The sequence below is a fragment of the Gossypium arboreum genome, chromosome 13 (assembly GCF_025698485.1).
Source record: "Gossypium arboreum isolate Shixiya-1 chromosome 13, ASM2569848v2, whole genome shotgun sequence".
Classification (NCBI taxonomy): domain Eukaryota; kingdom Viridiplantae; phylum Streptophyta; class Magnoliopsida; order Malvales; family Malvaceae; genus Gossypium; species Gossypium arboreum.
Window position 1 is genome coordinate 807,133 of NC_069082.1, and position 19,420 is coordinate 826,552.

A 19,420-nucleotide genomic window follows, 5' to 3' on the forward strand; every position below is an offset into this window, starting at 1 on the left:
CTTGGCAACTTTTATCTACTTAATAATTTTTTTTTTTGGACCTAATTGATTCTTAAAACCATAAGTCAACTTCGTATTTTTTTTTTTTTTGGGATTTGAATAAACTGTTAAAAACTTAAAAATATGCTGACGTGGTTCCAAGGACCTCACATTTTAACATGTGAATTTTTTTTAAATTTTTAGATTTTTTGAACTGTTGAATATAATTCATACTAAAATAATTAAAACAATTTTACCATTTCAATCAAAACTTCATTTGATATGAGATTGACATCAAACCCAGCTGGCACCAACATATCAAGGAATATATATATATATATATATATATAGTGTTGGATGGCATATGGCTATGCACATGAGAGAAAAGGATTTGACATTTTCATTGTATGATTCGGCTCCTTTCTCTCTCAAGAACAAGTAGATAAGGAAATATAATGCCTGCTTGTGGTCCATAATATGTAGAAAATATGGCACTCAGTCGATTTATGTTATAGACAGCAGTACAATCACCCAAAGCTAGCTGAATGGATGCCAGCTTTGCCAATTCATATCCAATTGCAATGTGATTGGGGCCATAGAGCTTTTCCAGTATCTGCAACCAAGAACCAAACCATTATGAAAATCTTATTCAAAACTTGATAAATAGCCAAATGACTAAAGTGTAGAGCCAAATTATGTTTCCGAAAGGGTTTTGGGGTTGACTGTTCATACACAGAATAACAGTTCAAAGTAAAAACATTAATTCAACTAACAAAATTAAAAGCCTTTAGAGATATGGAGAACATGAGATCACTCCCCCCAAGATTTCCATTTCCTTCCCTCGTCCTCTTCTCGTAATCATCATTACCTTTTTTTCATTTGATAATTCCAATATAACATTTGGTACCTTCTAAGTTTTAACTACACAAATACGGAATTTAACAATTATCATTAACATCAAAAGCAGTGAACAACAAGACAAAGTAGTCACAACTGGTCAACATAAACTAATGTTTCATCAAGAGTTGAACCACAATATTATTCTTACACTAGTAAACGGTTACCTCTATGGATGCTTTACAATGGTCTCTAGCTGGCTCAAAATCACCAATGAAACAAAATGCCTTCGCAAGAATGTCCTCTGCCTGCACAAGACAATTTCATAGATAATTACATCCTGTATTACTGGTCTCGGATCAGCAGAGCTTTGATTAAGGTGTTAATAACTAGTTAATGAAACTTACTTCTGCAATGCCTTTGTTATAAGCATGCAGTATTGATCTTAGAAGACCAAGAGATCTCAAAGCATCTGTAAGGTTAGTACCGCACGTATCTTTTGAAGCTATTGAATCCTGCAACCTATCAAGCAATGAACAGGCTATAGGTAAAACATATGTGCTTCTCTGCAGCAGGGTAGTACACGTACATGCATACATTACAAATTAAAGCTTTACAACATAATTTTAATTGAATGTGAAAAGTACAGCCTACATGCAGAGACGACAATCCTTATGAGTTTTATATTTCTAAAAATTTAAAAATATAATCATGAACAACAGAAAAGCTTTTATAAATATTAACTGTGTACCTTCTGAAATCAGTCCAAGCTTTTTCAACTTCTTTGCTCCTAGAAGCAAAATTGCAATAAGAACCGCATTTCAAGCAAAACCCAGAACCAACATGGAAGGAACTTTGTGTTTGATCAAGTGAAATGTTAGCCACTTTCTTGATGTCAATATCCTTGAGCTCGTGTACCTGGAGGTAATAATAACAAGGTTAAATGGTCCATCTGATTAACTCTGCAGAAACCAACAAATTTCTCTCCATAAATGGCCTAAAAGCTACATAATAAAGTCTACAAAATGTAAGGTGTGCTATAAATTCATTTTCCACTAAAAGTGCAGTAATTAATAACAATCATTCTCCCAGCAGTATTCATATTTTATTCGCATTTGTGAATTTTTTATTAGAATGTCCCATAAAGAGTTTAGAAAATATATATTTTTAGCACAAATACACCAATGAAATCTTGTGATGCAGCAGCTAGACTGTACTTGTTCCTGCACCAAAAGAAATTGAAGTACCTGCAAATGAGACTCATTGCTTATTGTTTCTGGAACTTTAGGCTTCTGCTTTTCACAATTAGCCACAAGATTGTCTAAAATCACTCCAGAACAATTTGGATTAACACAACAAAATCCACTAATTACAAGATCAGATTCATTCACTTCTGAACAACCACGGCACCAACATCGAAAAAAGTACTCTTCTTCAAGAAATCTAAGGCGGTCTTTACAGTCCCATTGGCCAACCTGTAAAAATGAACTTCAATTTAAATAAATTGATCTCGCTCTGTCTACAAAAGACTAGATGTAACACAACCCTAGAGAAAATAGTAACATCACCATTCCACTACGAGAAATGTGTGTGTGTATGTGTGTGAGTGAGTGAGAGAGAGAGAGAGAGAGAGTACCTGAGGACCATAAGACAATTCCAGGGGACACCCTCCAGACACAAACTCTGTTGTTCGTAGTAAGAGGGTACGTGAAATAAAATATGCATGAATGTTTGGCAGGCAGGAATGGTTGAACAAACTGGCTGCTTTGTAAAGAGCCTGACCTACTCTGACCTGGGCATGAAACAAACTAATGAAAAGATGGCACTGCTTAGTAACAAATGCCAGAGAGTGAAAGTAAGAATGATCAAGTGGGTGACAGTATATATCAATTTAAACCAGTTTGCTTTGGTTGGTATGCCATTCCATTGAGGCCTTTTATTTGCATTTTTTTTTTCTTTCAAGGCCTAAATTTTAAAATTCTACAATGTCAATGCTATAATCAACTGTAAAAACAAATAAAGCATTAGGATACTTGAATTTGCGAGTAAAGGAGTCTCGCTTACACCCTTAGGCTAAACAGAGTCAAGGAAGCATAAAAGCTTTTTGATTCTGACATTGAGTCACTTTCCAGTGCATTCATGTTTACATAGTTAATGTTTGAGCATGACACCAAAAACCATCATATAATTTAGAACTTCTTATGGAACCTTAAAACTCAAATCTGAATGACAAGTCCAAACCATATCAAATATTTGAAAATTTCTTTATGATTCTAGAAACTTGTCTGTTGTGGATGCCTTTGTGGGAAATATAAGAAGTTAAAGAGGCACAAATGAAAAGAAAGTAAACAACTTTATTTTAGTAATATTCTTGATTAGAATAATTTATTTAGGAAGTATTTTATTTCAATTAAAAGTACTTAATTTTAGTTTCCTAAATTATAGTTTCTTATTCTACAAGTTAATTTTAGGTTCTTGGTCTACAAAAATAAAACCCTATCTAACCTCTATTTAAGGAACAATTCTTAGTAATAAAATGAGAGACATTATTCCAATCTATAGAGATTTAAAGACTCTCACTTTCTAACAAGTCTAAGGTCAGGAGCACCCTTTGACAAGATCCGAACACAAGGAAGTCGAAACCAAGGTCTTAAAATCAGTATTGGTAACGTATTACAACCTTCACAATAAAAATATATTGATGGACGCAAAGATATATATATATATATAAATTTTAAAAATAAAATATATTCAAAATGTTGAAAAAGCTAGACTTTTAGGATGGGCATATACTTGTCTTAAAATCATAGTAGTACATATATAATACATGAAAAGATAGTCAACAATGTGCAGAACAGCAATATATAATACTTGTCTTAGAGAAGTTAGAATGGATTTAATGGCCCATTACAGTTTATTATTAGGAATTCCCGGAAATGAAAGGAAATATAATTGACAAGCCCTTAAAAGTTTTAATCCATGTTGTTCTGACTCTTCATTTCTTTAAGTACTCATGTCAGATGTGGGTAGGGATATGACCCTCAAAGACCCTCCACATAGATGAAAAAACTTAGAAAAAGTTGAACATAGCCATGTCGGACACATGTTAATAACCGACACGCACACTCAAATCCAAGCAACATAGCTTTCAACTCCTTGCAACATCTTTACAAAGGAAATTGAACGAAATGAATGAAAAGCAGGTTATTAAAGAATATGAAAAAGAAATTAATATATATATATTTATATATAAAAAATAAAGTGCTTGAAGCAAAATAACAAAAAGCATACAGTAAAATATACCTGTTCCACACTACTAGCTGCTTCTGCCTCACCAAAGGAGAAGTTTTGAAACCAATCTTGCTGATCATAAGAATCATTGGTATTGGATTTCATACGGACAACTGCAATAGAATTCACTCTAATTTGAGATAGAAGTATGACAATCTGCATATGACATGGAAAACAAAACCCAATAATTAACGATCAGTTATGCAGTCAAGAAAATGGGGCCATATTAACACTGCAAACATCTAAAATAACAAATCTTTGGGAAGAAGAGTCAAAATGCCGCAAAGCACTGTATCACTCTGAAGCAACATATGTAATCTGATGCAGAACTTACGATTAAATTGAAAATGGGAAATACTGAGACATAAATGCATCTTAAAAAGTTGTTGTAACTAGTATGGGTATGTAACAAATACATGGAGTGCGAGGATGAGATCATTTAACATTTAGAAAACTTATATGCAGATTCCGGGTTATTGAACACATTGAACATATGCATAGCATGTGTGTGTCTTCAAGTATTTCTATGGTGTTTTTTTTTTTCTTATCTTTTGCACTAAAAACATGCACATCAGCCACATTTACCAAGTCATGTCAAGCAAACACCTTGACAGAGAATGTACAGATAACTCTTGAAATATCTCCTAGTGATACAAGAAAATAGAGAGCTAGATCCAAGAAGCTCCACATTAAGTAAAAAGTATTTCCATCCCTTCTCTTGCTTTCCGAATTGTTTGGGATTCAATTATACTTCAGTTTTTAGTTATTTACTAAAACTTTTAGGGTTTGGTTCAGATTTAACAAGGTAGGAAACTTAGTCTTATAGTCTCACTGCAAATGTGAAAAGATGCAAAAATATAAAGGTGGTCAGTATTCTTAGTGGTAGTAAGAAAAAATCGAGATCGTAGTACAATTTCTGATCAAATATAAATGGATATCAGAGATGAGAGGACCTGTGATGCAGAGTCTCCATTAATTGACAGTTCAGAACTGAAAGAGTGATGGAGACAAAATAACAATACAATGGAATATATGTGTAGTTCCAATTTGCTTTCTGGCGACATTTTTGAATAACTTTCACAAAGCCCCTACAAGGAGAAATAAGCCATAAGCTGGAAGATCAGCCCTTGACATTTAGTTATTCATTAACAGAATTAAAGTCAACATTCACATTAAACTTGAGAAATATACCAAGGTTTCTGAAAGATTAGGAACATCAGTGAATTGTCCCTTCTGCTCCATGGTTTTCACTACTACTCGACCAGCCAGAACTACATCAGAAGGCAATATTGCAGGCCAGTGCACACCTTGACATTCGTGTTTATGTTCTGGAATGCACTCAAGTGTTGGCTTGAAATTACTGCCTACCATTGTATCTGGAATATGAATTGGCCCACCTGCTCGCACTTGGCAGTGCTGGGAACAGTACAATGGCAATGAACATGAAAAGCAGGGGATTGTATCTGCAGGTAGTTCATTCAAGCAATAATGGCAATGAGTTTCTCGGCAATGCTTCAAAATAACCTGCCCATAGTATGGTCAAGTAGAAGTTATATTCCCATTACCAAATTGGAAGTTCTCACAGTCAGATGATGAGGGCTTTATATACGAACCAAGATATTAAATTTTTATTACTTTTAGGATGTATGTTATTTTACAGCCTCATACATTGCAACAAACTTCACTCATGCTTAAACCAATGAGAAATAACCTCTGAGTAGAAGTAAGGCTGACCTGTATCTTAATTTAATTTCTGTCCTCTCATTCTAAGGCCTAAACCCTTCTACAATACAAGATTAACTGAAGAAAAGATAAAAAAAAAAATATACACAAACAAAGAACAAAACTGAGGGATCCTCTCATTTTAATTCCATTTCTTCACAGGAACTCTACATATGTGCCTTATGTGGAGGCTAGAGCTTAGTAAAGTACAACAAAACGAATCGAGGTGAGGTCAAGTATAATCATTCCCTAAACTCGTGTGGTAAACAATGGTGGAATTGAAGTGAATTTGTTATATTCAGACCTCAGGTAATAAAGTTAATAATGATTAAAACTACTTAAGGTAGCAAATTGCAATACTTGAAAAGTAGTAAATACCAACCAATATTATTCTACCAAGTGAAAGAGTCAAAGATGACACTGTACACTATAACTAATGATATTTCCCATGGCCAAAGCTGTGTATAGAAAATAAGTACATTTTGGTAAACTATATTATTAAGTACTCATTAAGCTATGCCTACTCAAATTTAAAACAACATAAAATCAATGACAAATTCAACAATAAAATATGTACATACCACAGCATAAGGTTCTTCAGCATGAATCAAGGAAGCTTGAGGAATGTCAAACTGAGAAACCATGCCCCTTCCTTTGTCTGGTGTTTTTACACACTGAAGTTTTATTTCTGAAGGCACATCTGACAGATTATTTGTAATGTTATAATAACTTAGAAAAGAAAATGCAAAGTGCCATGCGCTACAAGCATATATTCGGAATACAATCAAGAGCAATAAACAATCATTAAATTTTATAGGTCTGACACAGCTCTAAATGCTTAATAAAAAAATCTAATCAATCTCCAAAGCCTCTAGATAAAGTCTGCAGGCAGGCAGCAATAAAACCTGCTTAAGGATTTAAATGCAAAAATAATTCTTCTCTGCAAGAGATTGCAACAATTACAACAAATGAGCAGAGCGTGTGGTGAAAATAAGAAATAGGATGCTGAGTAAAGGTTACCATCTTACCTGGAATTTCTACACTTTTCTGGCTGGCTGGTTTAGGAATTTTTTTCTCATGATGCCGTGCAAGCATGTCCAGCTCCCTTTCTATCTGTTTCTTTCCCCCTATTGATGGCTCCATATCCTTAGCAACACTTAAGTCATGGACTGAATCTTCGTAGTTCCCCAGTGTAGCATTCACCTTACCTCTCCTATACCACACCTACAATAAAGATATGTTACTGCCACCAGAAATTGCTTAGTTTGGTGGAATAAGCACAAAAAAGAAACAAAAGATAAACACAAAAAGGAAAGGAAAGGAAAGGAAACGAACGGTATCTACATCCATGGCAAGAAGATGGAGAAACATCCATACAATAGGAGATATAAATTTTGTGTCTCAAAACACACAAGCCAAGCCAACAATTGCACAAACCCTCCTACACAAACATTACAATCTTGTGTTTTACCCCTCAATCATATGTTTCTTCTCTTGAATGAAAAATCTGAGAGCTCACTTTTCATATTTTGATATTCAGAGAGAGGCCATAAGCAATTAACAATTGAAAAGTATTTGAAGAAGAAACTAATATGTACCTTTGGATAGGAAGGAGAAATTTCTAGTGCCCTGCTGCAATCTCGAAGAGACTCCATTGGCAGGCCCATTTTCTGTTTTTAGGGTTTTAGATGAGATAAAAGATTAAAGGTTTGGGAATGAGAAATCAGAGAGAGAGAAAGAGAGAGACTCACGTGAAACAATGAAGCTCGGTTTAAATACAAAGTAGCAACAAGATTCTTGCCAGTGTGGTGGGCGTCAATGGGAGCAAGACGAAGCGCCTGTAACTTTTTCCATTAAAACCACCAAAAAGGAAATTCAATTCATTGATTGTTTTGGTAATAAGTAAAAGAGAAGAAGAGACCTGAGAATAGCAACGCAGAGCCTGGGAATGATCTCCAGAGGAATAGCATTGGTTGCCCTTTTCTTTCAAGTCCAAAGCGGCACCCTCGTTCTTGCCACAAAGACCGGCCTGGGTCGCTGGCTCTGCTGCCAACTCTGAGATCAACTGATGGAACTGCGGCAAACTGAGGAACAATTGGAGCAGAGAAGAGGATAGTGAAGGAAGATCATCAACATGGCTCTCCTCCACCCTCCGCTTCAGCCTCTCTGGAACCACACATTTAAGCTTCTCCATTTACCAACTCTACCTTTTTTTCCTGTCCACTTCACTTCAGTGCCTTTATCACAATTGGGCATGTTTTGCCTTCTGTCACAATAACTCCAATCTCAGTCGCCTAACTTCAGCAGAATCACTTAAAAGGGAAAATTCAATGTCTAGTCCCTCCACTAATAGTAAATTTGTTTTTAGTCCCTCATCAACTTCTTTTTTTTTTTGTCACCCATAGTTAAAACAGATAAATTTGATAATTTTAAATTTAGCCCTTAATGTTTACATATTTTTAATTTTATCTTATTTTTACTTAGAACAAAACTAAAAATATTTTTAATTTTTATGATTAAACTAAATAATCCCAAATACATTAATTTTCTTACACTTTAAATGGTTAATAACGTAATATCTCTCAATGAGAATTAACTCTCTTTTTTTTAGCTTGAGCTAGCGGCTATTGATGAAGCAAATAAAAACATTAAAAAAGTTTAAGTTGTTAGTTGGGTAATTTTTTTTTTTTGGTGGAAAATAGAAAAATACAAGAAATAAACTCCGCTTTGGCCTAACTCCCTAAAAGGGTTCTTTCAAACATTCGCAAACCTTAACTTCCCGAGTTAGCTATCTTGACAAATCTATCAACTTCTTGATTTTCTGCTCTGGGTATATAATAAATTAAATTGACTATTGTTAAATAAAACAGGCAAATGATGAAGAAGAGAGTGAGATTCCTATAATTTACTTCAATTTAAATGGTAAAAAAGAAAAAAAAATCATAAAATGCAGCATGAAATCACTACTAAAATAAAAACCATAAAACATCTAATCATCCTAATTTCTCCTGATTCAGACAACTAAAAAATAAAAGCAAAAATCATTGGAATTACTGTACAAAAAAAATTAAAGGATGGATTTTACAAAATTGCCTATAGCTCTCTGCTATCATACTTTATTGAACTGCTAATCTCTGGAGATGATCCAAGAAAACCTCAAAGCTTACATCGTCTGTAAAGATTATGTCTCCACCCGGACGATGACCATCGGAGTTACATGAAGCAGAAGGATTCAACTTCGCAAGAAGAAAACGGGCCTGATGATCAAAACAGACTTAATTAATAACTATGCATTGAAAAGAAAAGAAAATAATAATAAAATAGCTAAGAAGACAGGGCACCAAGCTGTTCACTTTCTCGTTTTTCCTCCATTTTTCTATGCACTGTGATTCAGCATGTGTGTAGAAATTGAAGATCGTATGTGCTTATACATTCAAGGTTATTAAAGCTTCATTTTTGTGATTTTAATTGCAAATTGACTAATCCGTCCATCAATCATATTCCATTTCTTTTCTTTTTTTTTTTGGGAAGTTTACAAGTAGAATTATAAGCAATACATATCTGAATAAACTATAATAAGAATCAAGTGTTATAGAGTGCAATCGGACCCATATCCAGAGCCAAATTAGAATAGTTCTAGATAGGACCTATACATGGTGCGATTTAAGCAATAATACATCTGAAGACTATTCACATGATTTACACAACATTGGAGTTGAACATAGGGCATCAAGGTCCCAGGGCCTCAGCCTTTGCCACTGGTGCAAGGCCTTATTGGCATCATCTTCCATTTCTTTAGTATAACAATTCAAATCGAAAAGAATACTAATGAGCTTTTATAATACTACTTGCAATGAAGCAGGATTTGAGCCTAATTTTCTAAACAGGTAAGCACCATAGCTCACAGGTGGAGGAAAGCATGGATGAACTACAGCGTGATTGTTTCAGAAGGGATAGGGCAAAATAAAATCATAATATTCTCAATCAGAGCCTTGACTTCATCTGTATACAAATTAAGAACAGCTACTAACCTGTGAGCCATACTGGTCACAAATGACCAGTCGAGGAACCGGGAACCTTTCCTTGATTATTGCATCTGCATCATCACGAGGAGCTTGCAGCAACTGGGCAAAAGCCTACATGGACAAATATGATGATAAGAACAATGTCTTGAGATACTACATGGGCAAAGGCTCTGTTTGTTCTTTTTAAATATTCTAATTTATGTAAAAATAAAACAATATTCGTTAGGACTACACTTTCTTTTTTCTTTCAGAAACAAAGAAAATATAAGATTTCCCATCATGTATTGTATGAAGACATTAAATATTTAAATTACCTTTTCCCTAAGCAAATCTTTAGGAAAACGTGATACAAGGGTTAATATGTAATTTGGTATCTTGTTATATTTTTAGCGATTAATGAAAATTTTAAGTTTGATAAATAAAGTAAGGGTCCGTTTAGATTGATTACAATTTACAATATTTCATACAAATTAGTTTTCACTTAATTTCCGAGTACAATTGCATTATGATTATATTTAACATCTTTCCTTTATATTAGGTCCCCCTTTAAGTTCTACTTGTTGCAGTTCTAGTGATTTTGGGTTTAGGAATATCAAGATTTAATAGTTGAGTGATTGGGAATTGGATTCCAGTCTCTTTGTTCTTATATCACTCTTAATTCTTAAATTTATAACTAGCTTCTTCTTTTGTTTTCCCTTCCCACTAATTTTTCTGCCTTCTACATCATTGATGGTGAAAAGGCGGTTATGTTATATTGGCATCTTCTTATTTTCTTACCATCTAATTTGTAGCACTTTTACACAAGAAATAAACTTGCTATACATAGTCAGTTCCTACATCCTAAAACAAACAATATTCAAGAATTGCAGGAAAAATGCCTAATAGAACTACCATAGTCCAGTGTAACTATAAGCAAAACACAGGCTAATAGTGTTTCCTATGCATTAAAACAGGGGGAAGAAAATAAAAATTAGAAATTCACAGCCAACGGCTAAAATGATTTGCAGACCAGCAGTATTATTCTTCTTGTTTATTAATGAAGACATGATAGAAAAAGCTGTACAATTCTCCATTATGATGATGACAGCATAATATTCTATTCAGATGAAACAATGACAAAATACAGCCTTTCCTAAACTTATGGATAGCGATAACAGGATATAGTATATCATAGCAACATGGCGGCCCTGTCACTGCATGAATGTCAGGCTGGTAACTACATTTTCACTACAATTAAGTGTAATTGGAGCACTCCAATTACTTGCTCCAATTCTAAGGGGAGGGCTGAGAATTGGGGGAATTACAAAGGGTAATTAACCATGATGACTTTCAAATTTTTCATTTTTCATTACCTTTTTAAGACGTAATTATATTATGCCAGCCAAACATGTCTAGGAATTAGACTTGTAATTACAAGAGGGTGTAATTACACTTTCTTGCAATTACTTTGTGATTCCCAAACATACCCTTAATGCCTTTTTGCTATTACAAATTGCCCAACATCATAGCTCCAACATATATAAAGTTTGGCTTGTCCATATTTTGGTCAAACGTAAGTGTTTTTTTTTTTTTTTGTTCAGCCTGTAAATTCCAAATTCAAGAAAAAAGTTACCTGATGCTCAGGTTGATCATGATACCCAGCTTTTCGCCACTGTGCAATAGTTGAGCCGTGAAAAATAACAACGGTGAAATAAGAGTCCAAAAGCAGGATCCTGTCAGCTGCAATGGCAGTCACATCAAGCAGTGCTGGCTCTGGAACAGACTGAAACGAGTAAGAAATCAATGAAGGTTGAATCATCACAACTGAATTGGCAACATTTTCCCTATTCAGGATCATTCTGAAGTATGCCGTCTCATCAGGACTGTTATTGAAGACCTGTAAAATAAGAAACCAACCTAATTGAAGTACGTTACCCAATATTATGCATAACCTATATTGATTATATAATTTTCAATGATTTGATTGAAAGGAAAATGTAACTTAAAATGTAAGATGGATAATACCTGGACAAATTGCGATCGCCGCAAATGAAACATGAACTGAGGAAATATTGAAAACCTTGGAGACAGGCTGAAAGAAGATGGGGTATCCTTTTGGTAATCCCCAAACCGAGAACATATATGAATCAATGCTTTATCCAACCATCTTATAGGGTCGAACTCGGCCTGCATGCCAACATCATGTTACAGAATAGTACACATCACAACCATACAGTTCAAAATTTTCATGAGGACTTGAAGCATCACTTCCAGGAGTAATTGAAAGGACTGTGGAAAGTCTCATGTGATAAAATTCTAGTTTTTTTCATTTTTATTGTTTAGCCTTGCAAATTATCATTGTTCAAAGCGTCCATGAGTAATACCAAATTTAAGCAAATAGAGAAAAGTTTTTACTTGGTCCAAGAGGGAAAAAAATAGTAAGAATATGAGATGAAGTGAAAGGATCGGACAAAGAAATGACTGTAATATACAACCTCAATATATGTACAACTGCCATCAAGATAAAGAGAAACAATTAGAATTATTAGGAGATACAAACACCAGATCATATAAAAGTCAAGCATCTTTCAACTTACAGGATAAAATCTTAATAAAATCTCTCAACAGGATTAGCAGTTCTCAGCTCCTTGCATTGTTGCAAGAGAATTATATTCTCTCTGTTAGCGGTTTACAGCATATTGCAGAATGACTAGAACAGTGTTCTGATTCTGAAATGTGTATACCTTTCTCTTGAAAAAAATCTTCCGGAACCGTGCCACGGTCTCTTGTTTGCACTTTCAGGTATAAGAGGGACAAAGGATCTTGAAGTTGAGTAGACAAAACATAATCTAACTCTTTCATTTCCCTTTTCTTAAATGACTTGGATTGCTTTACAATCACACTTTTTCCCTTCACAAATTTGGGGAATTCTAGGAAATCCTATATATATTATATAAAGAAGGTATGGGAGCATATATGGAAACATTGAGTTCTAGAATAGTTCTTTGGGTTCCAAAATATTTCCTTAATTCTTAGCCTATCATTATGGAGCCACTATCAACTTAATTTAATTACATTATATAACATTTTAATTTAATTTGATCACATTACGTAATAATTAATTTAATTTAATTACCATATTATATACCTCAATATTAATCACATCATTTAATAATTTAATTTGAATTGATTTAGGAATCAAATATAAATGTAACACTTATTTTTATTGAATTCATCGGGCAAGAAATGGGAAAAGAGTAATCTTTTTTCTTTATATATATATATATATGACAACATACATACACATATCATATCATATATGTAATAAAATAGAGTTTTGGAATAATTTTAGTAACAATTAGTTCTAAACCAGTTCTTAGACATCTGCCACCTATTACATGCTAACACATCAACATGGTTTAATTTCATAATTAAGTGCATTTTATTAATACATACAATTGGTTCATGCATCGCACGGGTATACAAACTAGTACTTCCAATATAATGAGGGAAAGCTCTTTTAATGATTTCTTTCTGTTGTGATAGTAATCTCACGTATTTATTATGACCTAATTCTAGGGATCCACTAGCATAACATTAGGCATATCATATCTTTGACTTTCTTTGACTTTCCTTATTTATGTATCCAGTTACTAGTATAAATAGGTTGTGTAACATAATGTAAATATGCAAGTAGTATTTTTCACACAATTCTTTCCCCTATTTCTCTCTTATTTCTCACAGCCAGCAACTTTCTTCCTTCTTCCTCTCTCTTTCTCACTCAGGTTTACACTTTCATTTTCCTAGTAATTATTACTTCTTATGAAGGGAACATGGAGGAGGCAGTCCCACAATCATAAACGATATTCCCTCAAAAATCCTACTTATTAAAGGCCCTCTAATAGACAAAGGCATTATGGTTAAAGGTGAGTGCAAGGTACAGTTTTGGTGCTAGAACCCATATATCAATCAATGACCAAGGTGCAAAAAGATCGTTCACCTGACTGAAGAAGTACATACATAACCACGAAACCAGAAATACTATCAAAACATCATGTATAACACAGTGATTACCTCAATTTCCATTTTGAAAGACACTAGGCGTGCCATCGCTGCAGCAGCTGCATCTTGGTCAAAGCCAGAAATCAAATCCTACATTTTTTAAAGGAAGCTTGATTAGGTGAAACCTTGTAAATATTGCTAACTAAAAGTAAAGTTGAGAAGCTGGTCGTATATCATCCCAATAACTTAATAAATTCCCATTCTCAGTGGGGATTAGGAATGAAAAAAGAACAGACAAGAAGAAGAAGAAGAAGCAAAATCATTCATATTTATCTGAAGAGTGGGACAAAGGGGACTAGCAAGCTTTGGCATTCACTAAGAAAAATGTCAATCTAAGATCACCGAGTGACAAAGGATCATCTAAAACTATCATTTTCTTTAATATTTCATATATAAGTTTGGCTAAACTCCAGTTTTAGTCCTAGTACTAAGATTAATGTTCACTTTAGTCCATTAAAGTTTAGTTTGCAATTGCTAAGTAGATCATGTGTTGGACACATTAATTTTATAACTACAGAAATGAACTTAAGTCTTTAAGGTCATGTGGCAAGTTGCATCCAAGATACAAAATTTAGATTACGCCAAAAGAGAAACAGCATTTATATCATAATCTGATGAATATAAAAAAGGAAAATAGAAGGGAAGAAATGTGCTGGACAAAGAGAAAAAGAACAAGAAAACAAGTGGAGGCATGGGGAGACACTATCAAAGAGGAATTTACTGAAAAAGCAAGGGCCAAAATCATTAAATGCATGCTTCATTGCCATCTCCGATAAGTATAATCTGTTTTCTAGTTTAGCTTAGACTGAGAAAAGCTGTGGTTGGGTTGGGTGGAGGAAGAGACAATCAAGGATAGGCATCACGTCATCGCTTTAGAGTGATGAAATCTTGTTGATACCATGGCTATTTGCACACCTAGGTACTGCAACATAAGGTCACTCTGCAACATACTGAAATCTTATTGATCCGTGTTCCATCAATCAACCTACATATTCATATTTTTCAAGTATTTCAATGTAAAAATGCTAGACGCTTTGCAACGGATTTCATATGTTGACCCCTTCTTCAAACATCCAAGCAAAAACATAAAGAAGACACACACAAATAAAAAGAAAAAAAAAACAATTGTACAATGCTTAAGTCCATCTAAGTCCTTAATTCTTGTCTCCGATAAATGACTATCAGATAAAATCACAGGAAAATTCACCATCCACATTAACTCGGATTTCTGTTTCTGAGAAGGTTACATAGGATACTTCAGGGACAAATTACATGCCTGTTGTTTTCTTTTTTCCTCATATGATTATCGCGTATTGAAAAGAAACATGAAACAGCAGGCAAATCTTTTATGGGAAACAGAATTGACTCCATTAACTACATTAGGAGCCAAAGGCTACCTGTATGCTTCCAGGTCCAGCAACCCATCTTCTTGAAAGAGTTGTAACACGAAGTCTCATTTCGCCGGAGCTATGCTGGTAACTGAAGAAAAATAACATTAAGTCCAAGCTGTTAGAATGATACCGACACAAGAAAAACAAGTATTTATGTAATGTGTATAAGGTAAGAGAGTTCATACAATGTTAGAAATTGGAAATAAAATTGACTGCTCGAGGACTGAACAGTAGCATCAGGGATGTCCTTCCTAACAATATCAAATACTAAACACAAAGTTGTAGCTTGATCAAGGCCACACATTTTCCATGCACTGGTGTTTCCCTGCCCGATGATGGTGTCAGAGCACAAAGGACTTCTCTGCACGTAGCTATTAACTATTAAATACCTTAAGTACAGACAGTAGAAAGCGGAAACCATGTAAGACTTTCAAGTTAGGGATAGGGAGGAGAGACAGGCCGGAGTTCTAGCCCCCCCTCCCTTTCTTATTCTCTTCCATTCTTTTTTTTTCTTTTTTTAAATTTGGTATTTTTATACTTAAAAGAAGTAAAAAGAATAATTATTTGGTCCCCCATAAAATTTATAATTTGATCCTTTCTATCCCCCCCTGCCCCCTCAAATATAAAATTCTGGGCTTCATCCCTACTTTGAGTTATACCTTTTCAAGAGATGCACAGGGCCCAAGAACACCCTGAATTTTTAAGTCCTTTGAACAGTTTACCTCAAATATACCACTGCAAGCCAAGCAATACTTCATCAAGATTGTTCATTGTATACAGTTCTCATGAATTTATAAAATAGAGAAGTTATGGAACTTGTAATAGACAGCTCAATTGAACAAAATAAGGCATCCCAGAGAAATGAAATTTGGAAAACAATTAACCATGGTTCTCAATAGTACAATGAAAACTATTTGGGGTCAAGCCAAATATATGCTTTCAATGCTTACACATAATGAACTAATAAAGCTAATAAAGGCAAGAAGAACAAATAGTTCAGAGCTGGCCCATGTTACATACTATGCAACTGTGTAAAGGAGAAAGTCGCACAAGTCTAAGTTCAAAAGGCCTTACTTTGAAGATAGTCCGAGACCCTTGTCCCCTGACTGGAAAACACGCCTAAGCGTGTCCTTAAATACTGAATGGCCAAAACTTTCAGCAAGAACAACAAATCCGCCAGTTCTCTCAACAACAACTTTAAGTTCTGCAACACCAACCTATTGCAAAAAACGTAGCACAACGCAAGAATGTTATTTTAGCCAACACAGGAAATTTGATGGATGAAAGTAAGAAGCCACCACTAGAATGCTTGTAGAAATTATTATTAAGAATGTGTGCAAACACAAACCTGGTCAACGGCACAAGCAAAGAGATCGAGTACATGTCCTTGGTGCACAAGCTGCTTTGCAAGTGTTTCATAGAACTTAATAGCTTTATGATAATGGGGAGCAGAATCCTTATCCAGGTCCTTGTGGGAACGTATGGGTTCAGATAAATTCTTTGAGACAATCTAGAAGGAGATTAGTAAACAGGTAAATAAAATTAGTAGGAATCATGCATGTTGTCACGATGAATGACAAAATAACAGAGTAGCCATCCTTACAGCACCAGGGCCTTCAGTTGAGGGGCCACCAAGAAATGCCATGATTCGGGCTCCAGAACCAGGAAAGCATGCACCCAACAAACTGGCAGCCACACTCAAAGCAGTGCCTGTGGACCTGCTTGCCCGTTGATCAGCAGGAATGGGCCAAGGATCCTTTTGGAGCTCCTCCAAGACCTAGAAAAGCGAACAACTCGTTTAACATTTAATTAGACGTTGTTAAAAGGAAAATGTTGCTAATAACCTACAGAATTGATGGCAAACTCGCATTCAGAGGCAGGTAGAAGGAATCGTGCAATGCTATCTGAAGACAAGCCATCCCTGGCACCAGCAATGACACCAGTGAGGGGCTTGGGCTTGTTAAGGAAAAAGCCCATTTGCTCAAGAAGCTGGCCTTTTGGGACATCCTTGGAGCCTTTGAAGACATAGGTCTTAGGAGCGGTACTGAAGCCAATCTCATGCAAATGGACAAGCGTGCCAAAGGTTATCAAACCAACAAGAGAGTTGTCGGGGAAGAGGCCAATGGCCTGGGACAATGCAGATTTGAGGAATGCCATTTCCTCTTCAATAATGGAAGTGTCAATCACGAACATGAAGACAGATTGAAGGCAGGCGGCCTCCCTAGGGGATTTGTACTCAATGGTGGTGTACTGAGGGAAGAGCTCAGCAGGTAGATTTTCTTCTGAGACAGAGGCATAGTGGGCAGGAAAGTGGCTGCGATGGAAACAGAAGGGGCAGATCCAAATCTTGGCGGCAAAATCCATGACACAGAAGGGGTTGAGGACGGAAGAGCAGTTGCGACAGCGAAGAGGAGCATAGGTTAGGACCAGCATGTTGGGGAATGGCTTGATTGGGGTGTAGATGGCAGAGACTGGCACCACACAGTTACCCGCCTCTTCCTTCGTCCCTGGCACCACATTCCACGTCATCCGAACCCCGTCTTGTGCTTCCAGCTCCATGAATTCTGCCATATTTCTTTTAGGTACGGTATGCAAGTAATGCAGCCTACTCTACACCGCAAAAAAAAAAAAAGAAGAAGCGATTTTCTATGAAACAACGCGCAAAGTACATATGCAAATATTATGAGAAACAATATGCAGATGATTCACAAAAATAAAATTATAAATGAATGGCTAAGTCTTCTTACTCTAGAAACTAATGTCCATCAAAATGGTATGAATAAAGTTGCTGAAAGAATCACAAGTTAAACAAACAAAATCAAGCGGTTAGCAAATTACTCTACACCATAGTTCACTGAATTTAGAAAGAAGGCAAAGCAAAGTGGAAAATCAGTCTACAGATAAGCCAAGTTGGAGAATTCCATATTCATCAAAAGACTTGCAATAAGAGCTACGCAGACCATTCAAATATCTTATAAGTTTCAAAATTAAGCCACATAAATTCATCAACCTATGTTCTAACTCGATCTACGCCAAATCAACAACTGAATTATACAATGCTTAAGATTTAGAGGGTATTTGGAGAATGAGATTATCATCTGAGTCTAGAGAGACAAGCTTCAAATTCCTTCCTTTTTTAAAAAATTAAAACAAAAAGCGGAAATCAAGTCACCTGAATCAACTTGAAAGCAAGCCTCTGATGGAGGAACCGGAATCGAATGCCCCACGATAGGAAGATGCCGAAGAACAATCACGATTCCTTGAATAATTATACATAATCTTTGATCTTTAATATAACTAAAATCATTGTGAACGTAAAACAATTTGTTTATGATAATTTTATTTTATTTTTTCAATGAATTAAAAATTGAAGTATAAAAAGAAATTAATAAAAGGAAATATAAAAAATCAATGAATTTTTTAATAATTCATGAAGTATTATAAATTAATTTTCAAAACAAAAGAAAACAAATAAATCTAATTAATTGAAGGAAAAAAACGCAATTAATGTTAACTATAGGAGAAAAATTCTAAGAAAAAAATGGTAAGGTTTGCAGTTTTACAATGTTCATGCATAACATTAAAATTTGTTATATCTATAATATTATTTTTTGGATTTTAATTAATTAAAATTAGGAATATATTATTTTATAATTAAAATAAATTATGGTAATTTAACTTTTACACTTTGATCCTTCCTAAAAATAATAAAAATTAGAATTTAAATTCAATGCTTGATAAAAAATTTTGATTTCGCCCCTGCGCTAACTAGGTAATGAACTGACAATACTCAGCAGCAGAATCCTTTTCCTTAGCAGCTCACGAATCTCATCCATAGGCTGAGGATTTGGCCAAATAGTCCTCTGGTAAATTAGATTCCCGATAAACATGCTTGATCCTGATGTAGTCTATGACAGCCATCAGGTTCTGTATTCGACCTGCTAACACAACAGTCCCAATCTTCTTTAATGGCATATTAACCACTTGGAGACTATCACACTCAGTTACCAGCCGATTGAATCCATACGTTTTAGCAAGCTTTATTCCATCAAACACCAGCTTGAACAGCAATGCAACATCCTATATTCCTCCCAAAGCCTAGTAACCATTGCCCATTGATCCATGAGCAGAACT

At 34.9% G+C, this 19,420-nt stretch overlaps 2 protein-coding genes across 4 annotated transcripts; both read right to left on the bottom strand.

Annotated features, from left to right (window-relative positions):
* Positions 1–230: 230 nt before the first annotated feature.
* LOC108463862 (uncharacterized) lies at positions 231–8,138 on the bottom strand. 2 transcript variants are annotated; one of them, XM_017763833.2, is made up of 14 exons: positions 7,751–8,138; positions 7,581–7,667; positions 7,428–7,499; positions 6,858–7,053; positions 6,411–6,517; positions 5,299–5,631; positions 5,061–5,195; positions 4,120–4,263; positions 2,453–2,608; positions 2,064–2,291; positions 1,568–1,734; positions 1,224–1,338; positions 1,044–1,124; positions 231–592 (listed from the first exon to the last, which is right to left on the bottom strand). In XM_017763833.2, exons 1-14 carry the CDS (start codon positions 8,021–8,023, stop codon positions 380–382), a joined length of 2,307 nt encoding a protein of 768 aa, XP_017619322.1. In that variant the 5' UTR covers positions 8,024–8,138; the 3' UTR covers positions 231–379. The 2 variants fall into 2 exon arrangements, with proteins under 2 accessions (XP_017619322.1, XP_017619321.1); XM_017763832.2 differs by having other exon boundaries at positions 6,411–6,529.
* Positions 8,139–8,704: 566 nt separating this feature from the next.
* On the bottom strand, positions 8,705–18,850 carry LOC108461582 (protein transport protein SEC23-like). Of its 2 annotated transcripts, none has more exons than XM_017761465.2 (13): positions 18,459–18,850; positions 17,135–17,891; positions 16,890–17,063; positions 16,635–16,796; positions 16,361–16,503; positions 15,946–16,021; positions 15,472–15,647; positions 15,293–15,374; positions 13,908–13,985; positions 11,859–12,020; positions 11,467–11,730; positions 9,861–9,965; positions 8,705–9,086 (listed from the first exon to the last, which is right to left on the bottom strand). In XM_017761465.2, the coding sequence occupies exons 2-13, from the start codon at positions 17,855–17,857 to the stop codon at positions 8,946–8,948; spliced, it is 2,286 nt and encodes a 761-aa protein (XP_017616954.1). In that variant the 5' UTR covers positions 17,858–17,891; positions 18,459–18,850; the 3' UTR covers positions 8,705–8,945. The 2 variants fall into 2 exon arrangements, with proteins under 2 accessions (XP_017616954.1, XP_052879738.1); XM_053023778.1 differs by having other exon boundaries at positions 17,135–17,896.
* Positions 18,851–19,420: the final 570 nt, after the last annotated feature.

Coding starts and splice junctions, on each gene's coding strand:
- LOC108463862 (XM_017763832.2), bottom strand. CDS start 8,023: ATGGAGAAGCTTAAATGTGTGGTTCCAGAGAGGCTGAAGCGGAGGGTG. Junction 7,668..7,750: donor CTCTGCGTTGCTATTCTCAG/GTCTCTTCTTCT, acceptor AAAAAGTTACAG/GCGCTTCGTCTTGCTCCCAT. Junction 2,609..4,119: donor CAGCTAGTAGTGTGGAACAG/GTATATTTTACT, acceptor TTTCATGCCCAG/GTCAGAGTAGGTCAGGCTCT.
- LOC108461582 (XM_017761465.2), bottom strand. CDS start 17,857: ATGGCAGAATTCATGGAGCTGGAAGCACAAGACGGGGTTCGGATGACG. Junction 16,504..16,634: donor TTGCTTGTGCCGTTGACCAG/GTTTGTGTTTGC, acceptor TTTTTGCAATAG/GTTGGTGTTGCAGAACTTAA. Junction 11,731..11,858: donor GGCGATCGCAATTTGTCCAG/GTATTATCCATC, acceptor CTTATTTTACAG/GTCTTCAATAACAGTCCTGA.